This window comes from Parasteatoda tepidariorum, chromosome 10 (assembly GCF_982258835.1).
Source record: "Parasteatoda tepidariorum strain Cologne lab strain chromosome 10, Ptep-v5.0, whole genome shotgun sequence".
NCBI lineage: Eukaryota > Metazoa > Arthropoda > Arachnida > Araneae > Theridiidae > Parasteatoda > Parasteatoda tepidariorum.
The window spans coordinates 59,735,523-59,747,654 of record NC_141764.1 but is presented as its reverse complement, the minus strand read 5'-3'; the positions used below and the strand labels follow the sequence as shown (position 1 = coordinate 59,747,654).

The 12,132-nt window shown below is 26.6% G+C and overlaps 1 protein-coding gene across 3 annotated transcripts in view; it reads left to right on the top strand.

Moving 5' to 3' along the window:
* The first annotated feature begins 1,012 nt into the window (after nucleotides 1-1,012).
* TRAM (translocating chain-associated membrane protein 1) overlaps nucleotides 1,013-12,132 on the top strand; it is a 31,357-nt gene continuing 20,237 nt past the window's right edge. For all 3 annotated transcript variants that reach the window (XM_087153860.1, XM_043054170.3, XM_071183992.2), the window contains exons 1-4: nucleotides 1,013-1,248; nucleotides 2,613-2,667; nucleotides 4,181-4,299; nucleotides 8,814-8,930. In XM_087153860.1, coding sequence (XP_087009986.1) covers nucleotides 1,123-1,248; nucleotides 2,613-2,667; nucleotides 4,181-4,299; nucleotides 8,814-8,930 — 417 coding nt within the window. In that variant the 5' untranslated portion in view covers nucleotides 1,013-1,122. The remainder of the gene's footprint in view (nucleotides 1,249-2,612; nucleotides 2,668-4,180; nucleotides 4,300-8,813; nucleotides 8,931-12,132) is intronic.

Genomic DNA, 12,132 nt, shown 5'->3' with positions numbered 1-12,132 from the left:
TAATGATGGAAACATAGAATTGTAAAGTAAGTAATACGTCTTTAGCCAAAAGCATGGAACTGGTCTTCTCCCTAGATGGCGTATTCGAGCGTTGTGATCGCCTATCGCCAATAGTTGCATAACGTTTTAAGTGTAATGATTATTTTAAGGGCTATTCTTACTGGCCAGCTTACGAATTCATTAAGGGCCATTCTTACGAAAAAAGTGGCATATATTTTCTATCAATTTCGTGGGATAATGTTGTTCTTCATTTACGTCACACTAGAGCTGCACAGTTGGCTATTGTCGACGATCTGGGAAACACCCCTGCCATCACAATTTTGATCCTCTGTAGAGGGGATGGCACCCCCGCTTTGGTAGCCCGACGACTTGCACGCGAAGTCGCGCACTTTACGGTAGAACAGTTTAACGAGGACCAACAACACACACCCTCGGTCCCTACGCAGATTGATCTAAGTGGTCACCCACCCGCACACTGACCGTAGTCAGTGATACTTGACTTCGGAGATCTGCTGGGAGCTGTGTCTTTACGATCAGTCCACTGTGGGACTCTAAAGGATAATGAGAACATGATTAGTGAAATATTTTCATGCTCGAAAAACTCATCAATCAAGTTCATCATGTCATTCGAAGGTGATCAGACGTGCATGAATCGCATACTGTGCGAATGACTCCTACATTTTCTAACTAAAATAAATCGTATAAATTAAGAGTCCTAAAATGAATTGCCGCACGAATATAAAGAACTTAAAGCTACTAAATTAAGTAGACGAGTGAAAAAAATTTAATTGAATCCAAAAAAAGTATGAGGATCACCCCACGCAAATACGAATTTCTTGGATCCTTTTCTCTGATATTCAATGCGTATTCTCATTGGTTGTATATCTCAATCTTTGGTTACACCTTGCACCAATCGTTCCATAAAAAACTGGTAACCGGTGTAACCGGTGTGAATATTGGAACGCGACCATAAACTACGTTTTGATTTTTTAGCTGATAGTAATTTTTCTTTCACTTTCGAGTTGGCAGTGGTATGTTAACGGTCGCACCTGGATACCTGTCAGTTTAGTTTAGCTGTTTAGATTATCCAACTCCAACAAATAGCTTTTTTTATAATTAAATATGGGTCTAAAAAGACGGACCGGAACCAAAAATCCACCTATATTTAGTAGTGAATTTTTAATTCAAAATCATGCAGATATTGTCTCTTGTTTTGCTATGTTTTTTGTGTTGGGATTGCTATTTCAGGTAAAGTCTAGCGGTTTACGTGGACAAAATTTTGACCTAAATAATTTATGTCTCGTACGCTTGTACTTAATTTTAGTAAATATTATTAGTTTTTTAATTTGTATTATTAAGTCATCGAATTATAAAATTGTGAAAACTTCATTAATGTTTATGATCAGAAATACGTGGCATTTATAACATATTGTGTAACACTGTACCGGTATTTTAAATTTTATAGAAATTGAAGTAAATGTAGAAACAATTGTCTCATTCTAATTGCATTTTATTTTTTGATGTCTTTAAAGCTCAAAGTTAGCGAGAATATTTTTTCTTGCTGCTTTTTATTTTTTAAGATCAACGAAAATGCTTTTCAGGTTTTACTCAAGATAACAATTATAAGTCAGAGGTGCAGTAACTTTTAATTTATTTTTATCTATATTTATTCGTTTTAATGATGGAAAATTTTACTCTTGATATTTGTGTTAGTGTATATTTGTGCCTATTTTAAGTGTAGTAAACTGCTTGGTAAAAGAAATTACTTTAATTTTAATGTACTATGATCTGTTTATTTCAACTTCTTAAGTATAAGTAATGTTTAAAATATATTCATTGTTATCAAATAGATACCAGAATGTTTTAATGAAAAATGCATATCGGAAAAAATTGTGTTCATAAATTACGTTTACTACCTAAGTCCAAAGTTGTTTGCATAAATTATAGTCCTTATTTTGTTAATGCATGTTAATCTGGGGTTATGTCACACCAACTACAGTCACCAAGGTACCAAATAGATTTTTAAAAAAAGGTAAAGGTTTGGAGAGATTTCTGTAACGTGATCAGTGGCAGAATAATGGCCAAGTCTTAGCAACTTTTGAGCAGTGGCCCATGAGAAACTATGAAAAAAAAAATCACGGAAAAGAACTAACTCAAAAGGTAAAACTCAGAAGCACCCACAAGCAAACATCTACATATTTAAAAAAAAAAAAGAAAAACGCAAGTGTAAAATCTATTTGTCATCTATGGCAATTGTAGTTGGCACAACAGATCACGATACAGAAATATCCCTCGGAGTGGCTACAAGCTACACCCTTTGAGTAAGTCCCCTTCTGCATTTTTTTATTTTTATTTATTTCTCGTGGGCCACTGCCTGAAAGTAGCTAAAACTTGCTGATTATTGTGTTGCAGATCACGATGTGGAAATTTTCCCTCTTTTGGAGAAAATTTGATCATTGCCAAGTCATGATATTATTTTTTAGTAAAAATTCGAATTTATCAATTTAATTTTTCTTTAATGTTATTTATTCTTATTTATTTGTCTTGTAACTCTGGAAAATATTTTGCATTTGTACCAAATTTACCTACTTATTATTTTCTTTTTTTTGCAGACAAGTGCTCCAATTGCATCCATTTTTGTTGTTATGCACCATAATGTAACTGAAGGTAAGTTTTATATCTTTCTTAAATGTTCTTGTATTAGTAAAATTGATGTAACAAAAACAATTATTTGCTTTTAGTAATATTGATTTTTAAGTGTTATATTAGATAATCAGTTTACTTGAATTGAGTTGTCCAGTTGATAAACTCATTCTACTCAAATTATATTATTCTATTCAGGTGAATAAAAATAACTGCGGTTAAAGTTAATTTTTCTACTGACTACTTAAAATTAGTTTTCAGCTTAAGTTGTTGCAATGCCAAAGATTAAACCTTTGATGAAAATTTTTTTGGAAATAAAATTGTAATTTAAAGTATGAAAAAAAATAAATGTCATTATACCATAAAAACAATTATTTGCTTTTGGTAACATTAATTTTTTAGTGTTATATTAGATAATCAGTTTATTTGAATTGAGTTGTCCAGTTGATAAACTCAATCTATTCAAATTAGATAACAACTTCAATTCTAACAACTTCATATTTTGAAAAATAAAAATTGGTAGCAATAAAAGTATATAGTTAGCTTTTAGTTTATTTGAACATATTTTTTCTACGATTTAAAGTTTAAATTTATATATTTGAAAGAGAATTTGCTATGAAGAGTTAAAAATATTTAGCTTGTTTTAGCTTAGCGTACTTTGTTTTACTCTAAATATTTTAGGGTTCAAGTTATCAGCCTGTTTTGATTTGGTGGAGAAAAAAAATATGTGTAGCTTGTACATATGAGTTTTGCAACTGTGTGACTTAATTTGATATTCAAAACTTTACTATGGTTGTTTTTTTTTTTAATTGCTTCAATTTTGCCTATACTGTTATCACTCAGATTTCAAATTATTTTACTTATTTAAGTTTCGTTGCAAGCTGGGAAATTTAGAAATGATATACAAATAAAAATGTTTATAAGAGATTATTATTAGAATGAGAAGTTAAGTTTCGAATAAAAAATTTTAAGAACTTGTAATAACTTGGTACATAATTTTCAATAATTTATGACTGTTGAATCTCTTTAATTTCTTCACTCTCTTGTGAATGATTTTATAATAGTGTAAGATACCTAATAATTTCAAATTTTTACTATTAATATTAAAATTTTATTATTAACAATTGCATACAAGCCAATATTCTACTTTGCAAAATTTTATTGCGGGCTCCGGGTGATATTAAAGCATTTTAAAGCCTTTTAAATTGCTTTGATAGTATATTATGTGATATTTATAAATTTTAAAAACATTCTTGTTTTGATTCTAATTGAACACTTTATTTAACATGTATTTTTAATACTTCTAAAGTTACAATGTGAATGGAATTTAATTTCAGTTTATAAATTATGTATAAGAAATTGATCAGAGTTTTATACATTTCATTCCAAGAAATTTTTTTTTTTTCTATTCTGTCTGTCAAAGTATGTTTATATCAATGTTTTTAGTTTTTAGAAGTCACTTAACCTACTTACTTTGTTGATATTATATATTACTCTCTTTGACAAAGAGTAACTTCGTTATTTTTGTACCTTTTAGCTTTGGAACCTAGTGACGTTGTTCATTATACATATGGCCGTTTAGATACATGCGTTGTTACATTCTACTTTTTGATAGCTATTGTAATGCATGCAATTCTGCAGGAGTATGCTCTAGATGTAAGTAATTCATAATGACAAATGAGACAATGAAGGAATGAAAAAATTGGAAATATGACAACCAAAGCTGATATCTTCTGGGGGTACCATCCTCGGATGTCATAAGACGTCAGCTTTGGTTGCCATATTTTCCAATTTTTTTCATTTTTTCATTGTCTTATTTGTTTTATTCCTTTTTTACTCACTGCTGCTAAGCGCGCTTTTCCATAGGATGTATTATTATTATTTTTAATTGCTTTGATATTTTGAATTCTTTACTTAATATGTAATTTTCAAATCTGGTTTTAGCTGCATTTTTTCACTTTTTCTGTTTTGAAATATTTTATATTTATTAAAATTAATTTGAATTTTAAAAATTTTTATTAGCGTCTTTTAATGTTTTTTTCTATTAACGTTATAAGGGTTTTGTTCTTGGTTTAGGTTTTGAGTTATTTTTGTTAAATGATTTTTTGCCTATTAGGTTAAATTTAATTCTATGCAAAGTACAATTTCATGACGCATGGCTCGTCGCGCGCCCAAACAAGGAGCACTGATGATAATCTTGATTTGGGGATTACTTTGGATAAAACGATACTAAGTCAACTTTTGTGTTTAAATAAATTAAAAAATAGCATAAAAAAATTTAAAAACTATTAAAATAATAATTGCAAAACTTGTCCTTTAGCTGATAATTCGCAAATTGACTGTCATTCCTATGAATTTTTTTGTAAATGTTTTAATATTATTTATTTAATTCAATGTAATTGTTGTAATTTATGTTATATTGGTCAAACAAGTTTAGAATTTCATAAGAGAATTAATTCTCACAGATCTGCTATAAAAATTTTAATTGTAATAATGGTTCAACAGATTATGAAATTTTACATTTTCAATTTCACGATTTCAATAATGTTACTCTTTTTATTTTAGATTTTATGGATAATTTAGATAATGGGCTTGATTTAGAAAATATTTATATTAGCAGTCTTAAAACCCCGTTTCCTTATAGTTTAAATAGTAAATTTAATGGTGAAGGTACTATTGATATTGTTAACTATTGTGTTTATGATAAATTTAAAGTTTTTAATTTTCCTAGAGCTTTTAGTTCTAATTTTAGATATAAAAGAGGTAAAGGTAAAGCCTGGAAAAATTATTGATTTTGATGAATTTTCGAAAATTTGTAACTATTATGTTAACCTTAATAATATTTTTATTATTAGGAAATATATTTTTGGCTTTAAAAATAGTTCTTAATTTCTTTTTTAAATTTGGGAATAAAATTAAATTTGGTACTGGGCTTATTAAATTTATAGTTTTGGATTTAGTTAAATCAAAGCTCGGGATTGATAAAACTGATTTGCTTTTCAAAAAGGTTTCTAATGTTCAGATGGTTTTTTGTACCATTAATTTTCATGATAAAAAAATGTGAAATTGTAGGATTGTTTTTCCTTTAAAACAAGTCAGCTGCCTATAAATATTCCTCTACTTTAAGATAAAGGGTTTGTATCTTAATTTACTATAGTTTTTACTATATATAACTATATTTAACTATAGTTTTTTAAGTCTGAATTTAAATTATATTTCATTGGCTGATTGTTATTGTAAAGATGAAGATATTTCTCAATATATTGATAAAGATTATGGCCATGTTATTACAGGAAATTTAGAAATTGTTGGAGATCTAGATTTAATTAATATTATGAGTAAGGGTTCAAAATTCAGGACTAGGTGTAAAATGAAAAATTATGAATTTATTTTATTGGTTAAAAAATATCTTGATTTTTTTTTTATAGCTAAAATTTCTAGAAAATATCATTTGCCTGTTGAAAGTTTTACAGAATGGAAAACAAAAATAGTTGAAAGAGTTAAATATAATTTATATAATTCTAGGTTTTTTACTTATTCTAAAGGTACCATTATTGATTTTGAATTGTTTGAAAAGATTAAAACTCTTAAAAATAAATTTATCATTACTGTTGTTTAAAAATAAATTTATCATTACTGTTGTTGATAAAGCTAATAAAGTTAATAATTGTTAAAGTTAATAAATTTATCATTACTGGTGGGGTATATAATGCTAATAATACTTATTTTAAATTAAAGGTAGATAAAAAAGTTATTGAAAAAAGGATTATTGCATTTAGTAAAAAAATAAAATTTCAATTGAATAGAATTACTTTTCTATATTTATTTCCTATTGTTAAATTTCATAAGAATCCAATAAAATTTAGATTCATTGCATGTGGTATTAATTGTTATAATTGTAGTATTAGTAAAAAGTTTTTTAATTATCTTAAAATTATTTTACATGGGATTAAAAAAAAAGAAAAATTTTGTTATTGATAGTAATTTTGATGTTTTGAATTTTATTAATAATAATATTTCTAATATTAATACTTTGACTTTGAAAATTTGTACATTAGTATACCCCATGCACAAATAATTGATATTTGTAGTATTGATAAATATTTATTTAATGAAAATATTGATAAATCTTATTGGATGGATATTTGTAAGTTTAATCTTCGAAAATGTGCTTTTTAATGGCCTTAATTTTTATTCATTTTAATTTTTATAGGGATTCCTCAAGGTAATTCTTTTTCTGATGCTTTTGCTAATGATTTTTTAAATTTTTTTGAAGCTAAATTTAGCAAGTTTAGTGATTTTAAAGCTTTTAGATATATTGATGATTTAATTTTATTTAATTGTGATAATTTTGATTTTATTTCTAATATTTATCCTAAAGAATTGGTTTTGAAGAAAACTAATGATAATTGCTTAAGTGCTGAATATTTAGATTTTAAAATTGATATTGTTGATAAACAAATTAAAATTGGTGTTTATGATAAAAAACAAGCTTTTAATTTTAAAGTTATTTTTTTCTGTAATTTTAATACTAATTTGTACAGCAAAATTTTCAAACATTATTTTTTTCTCAATTGTTTAGAATTAATAGAATTTGTAATGTTTTAAGTTTTCAAGAGGTGACTAGTAATTTTTTAAAAAATTTAGAAAATAATGGTTTTTTATTTAATTTTTGTAATATTGATTTTAAAATTAAGAAAATGATTGAGAATTATTAGTTTTTCATTTGGTTTAGCAAAATTCAAATTTTGTTCAAGTCTCCACGGTCAAGCTTTTCTTTCAATGACATCACTACTTACTTCTGTCCTATTTTCTTTAAACTGTGCAGGATAGGGGGAGTTGTTTTTATGTTTATTTTATTTTAGTTGTCTTGCAGTCGATTGTGTTATTTAGCTATTGGATTTTTTTATTTCAAGTACGCTTTCGTTCTTACTTTTTTTGTACTTGTTTTTATTCTACTGTATATGCTTCTGAATTTTAAATTGTATTTTATATTGTATTCTTTGGTGTTTTATTGTATTTTATGCATTCTATTCTTTTCCTGAACTTTAGCAAATCCTTTGGGGTACAGAAAAAGCAATTTTAGACTTTCATCTTGCTTTTCTCGATAGAAAAGGTTTTGATTTTGTGACATCTGAGGCTGGTACCCCCTGAAGACATCAGCTTTGGTTGTCATATTTTCCAATTTTTTTCATTTTCTCATTTGTTTAATTACTTTTGGACTCACTGCTGCTAATCGCGTTTTCCATAGGATGTATTATTATTATTTTTAATTGCTTTAATATTTTGAATTCTTTACTTAATAATTCATAATGTCTGCATTTTTGCTTTGTTTTTTGATTATTTTGCTATGGTAAAATATAGTACAGCCTTGTCAAACTTTTAGCTAACCAAATTTTGCTAAAGTACATAATTTTGAATTGATCTCAATTTTTCATATATTTTTCTTTGTTTTCCTGTTTTTTTTTGTTTTTTTTTTCTTCATCTTTTTGTCAGACAGTGTTTCCAAGGTTTTTAACGGTTTTAAAATCTTTAAGCTCTTTATTTGTTAAACTCTTAAGTTTTTTTAAAAAAAGCTTTTTTTTGTTAACTTTTTTAAGGATTTCTTCTTGTTCTTGAAATATCTTTCTTTAAGGATGAAACATGCTTTCCAATTGATCAAATTTATAACGTTTGTTACTTTGATTGTGCTAAATTAAGTTTTTCACTTTGAGTTTGGCAGAATTATCCCGTCAAGCTCTTAACTGTACTGAAATCATTGATACATTTTATGTAGGATTTTTGCAAAAAAATTATTTTTAATAAAATGGTAGAATATAGAACAATTGATGCACTAAAAGTGTGAGTTTAGTTTATTATCCAAAACTGCAAATAAATTTTTTTAAAAAGTCAAAGAAGATTGCATTAATATGCTAAAAATTTTTTTAAGTGTATTAAATAATGTTGAAGGAATTATAGTGTTTGCAAATATGGATAATGAATTCTTTAAAAATGTTATTTAAAAAATTTAAATTTTTAAAAAAATTTCTAACAAGCTGAAATTGAATTCTACTTTATAAAAAGTTTTGGCTTATTTGGTACTGGTGTTCTACTCTTGAAAAATAATTATGTGGCTGATTGTTTTTATTATTAGTGATTGTATTTTTATTTATTTATTTTTTTCATTTTAGAAACTTAATAGAAAACTGCATCTCTCAAAAGTAAAACATAGCAAGTTTAATGAAAGTGGCCAATTATTTGTTTTTTATCTCATATCTTTGATATGGGGAGGAGATATAATAATAAGAGTAAGTTTACTTTTATCTATAATTGTGCTATTTATAGTTTATAACAAAAAGTTAATATTGTAGGTAGGGTAAACTAACCAGTGAAGGAACACTTAAGCTTTGCTTGCCTTTTAAAAAATCATATTAATTCCAAAATTCGTAATTTTACTTAAATAACAGTGTCGACATATTTGTTACTAATTGCAAATTATGTAAAAAAAATTGTAGAGAACTTACATAATATTGTTTTAAAGTTTTGGAGGTTCAAATAACAATTAGTAAGAAGACCAAGTGAATGAACAGCTCTTACCAGTGAAGGAACACCCAGTAAAAGAACACTTAATTTTGGTTATTTTTTAATGCTCTTTATGAATTTATAAGCCATAGAAATATTTAAAATTAAGCATATTCTTGAAATTATAACATATAAATACTTGGAAAATGTTAACTTTTCTTTTGTAATCATGAGTTGAAAATTAAAGTGTCAACATATTAGCATATACTGTTCATTCACGGGGAAGTCTATGCCCAGTAAAGGAACATGCCTGTTCCCTCACTGGTTAGAAGTTGTTTTTCGAATTTTAAACATATTTCTGATGCGGAACATCACTATAGGTACAAGAAAATTAAAGTTTATCTTTTATTTTCATTAACTTAGAAAAAAACCCAGTAAAGGAACACTTGTTCCTTCACTGGTTTTTCATCATTTGGTGATCCAGTGAATAAACACCCCCTTATCTCAGTACTTTATTATACTATGATGCTTGAAAAAAATAAAACGTAACTTCAATAACTATATTTTGAATTCTCTTTTTCACAGTGAGAAAAATAAAACTATTACGTGCAATTAATTCCACTTCAAACATATAAATAGAAACACTCACCTTATATTATTTTCAAAGAAGCAAGGTGTTGCAGAGATAACAAAAAATTCACAAATTTTTCCAGAGATGTCTATCTGACCAGGTAATCCAAAACATTGCTAGATGACTTCCTATTGTTTGGCAGTAAGTTATTCTTACCAATCAATCTACAGAAAAACTTTCAAATTCTTATTCTTAATCAATATATAAGAAATGTTCCTTCACTGGGTAGTGTTCCTTCACTGGTCGGTTTACCCTACATTATGAGAAGTATTCTTTTTTAATTATGTCATAAAAATCATTGTTCTATTAAAATGTATTTATCCCTGAAAAATAACTGATTTGTTTTAAAAAATTGTAATTTTTTTTTTACTTATTGATTGGTGTTGGCAAATTTATTTTTGAATTGTTTTGATTATGTAGAAATCGGCATTTTATGTTATCTAGTTTAACAATTTTTTAGAAATTGATAGTTGTCTGAAAAAAAAAGTTCTTACCACCCAGACAGAACTTATTTACTGTAAGAGTTTTTTCTCCTTTTTTTTTCCAACTGTGATATTAATATAAGAGTCAAAATTTTAATAGCGGTAACACCCAAAATTTGATATCATAATTTTTACATTTTTTGATGTTTTTTAAAAAGTATATATTATACAAAACAATAGCCCAAAACGATATTTTTTTTATTTAATTTATTTTGCAAGATATTAGCAATTAAATTTTAAAGCCCTTTTTAATTAAAAAGTATATATCTAAGGATAGAATGATTGGAATTTAAAAAAATGTATCTCATTTTATGCGGAAATAATTGAAGTTTTTGATGAAATAAATATAATAAAACAAATATTTAAAAAATTTAATTTTTATTGCAAAACTAAGTTGTAAAATGAAAAACAAAAATGTTGTTAATGTCGTACAAAGTTCAAACAAAACCCATTTTAAAGTAAATTCTATTCTGAACAAAATGGCTTTTAAAAAAAAATGGATCGCAATTCCATAAAAAGTTATAGCTTTTTTCGCGAAACGCTGCACCACGGCGCACTCTGCCATTCCACTCCGCTGATCGCTCAATCGCGCTGTATCAGTTAATTTGGAGGAAATTTAAAACCCTCAACTAAAGTTTCACAAAATAACAAACATTATGTCAAATATTAAATATATAATTTATAACTTTAGGTGTATAATATTATGAATAATTAGTTATTTATAATTTATTTACATAATTTTTTGAGTTCAAACTTGGAACTAGAAGAATAGATTCTACATTTGAGAGTTTCAAAATTTTCAACTAAATAAGTATGGTATTCTCTAGTTCCATTAATTGTTGAAGCTTTCTTAAATCTTGTTTCCAATTTTTTTTTTCATTCTCATGTTCAGTTTTCGTGCAGAAGTCAAACTGAATATTATCGAAAAATTTACATGCCCAATCGAACAATTCTTTGGGTGTTGTTATATTTTGCGTTTGCAAACTACTCTTTCTTGCTTCCCTCTTCACCGTACCACCAATACCATCGCATGCCCCTTTGCCATGAGAAGTGGCAAAAAAGTGCCATTCTGCATCGATATTAAAATAATTTTTATGATTGAGTAAGTTCATGAAACTATTCTTGTTTTTATACTGTGACGAAGCCCCATCCGAGAAGTAAATAATTGTTTTAACCTTATCACTGCCGTAGATATTTTTTAAATATTGAATTAGTTTACTATTAAATAAGTGCACACTTGTAGTGTCATGCTTTTCCTCTTCCGAAATTATGGTAAAACAATGATGTCTAAGCTTTTCATTTTGTTTACAATAAACAGCATACGGATGTAAAGTTGCTTGCTTATTATACCAATAAAAAGATTGAATAGAATCTTGTATTTTGAAAGCATAATTTTCGGAAACGTCAAGGGTAACCAGAAACTCTCCATCTTTCAAGCTGTTTTTTCTTTCAGTTAAATAGGCACTTTGCGATTTTGCTAGAAAATCATGTTTCAAGACATGAGGAAGATCTTCGCTAAGTATATTTATAAATTCTTCAATTGATTTAGTTTGTTGTACAAAACTTCCTCTGCAAAAAAAATATTAACAAAATTATTGATGAAACATTAAAGATTGTATTTTGTTTGCAATATTGATTAGAATAAGAAAAATGATATGCTTTATTTGTATGAACTAATAAAAAATTGTAAGGATAAATTTTGTAAAAGAAGAAAAATATAAATAATTTTAATTCGTAAAAAATCATGTTGTAAATAGATAGAAATATTTATATACCTGTCCGTTTTCGTCCATTCCTTATAACTAACTTGTGTAATAGAATTATCAGAGAAAACATTTTGCAATTTATTACAAAAATATTTAACTCCTGGGCATT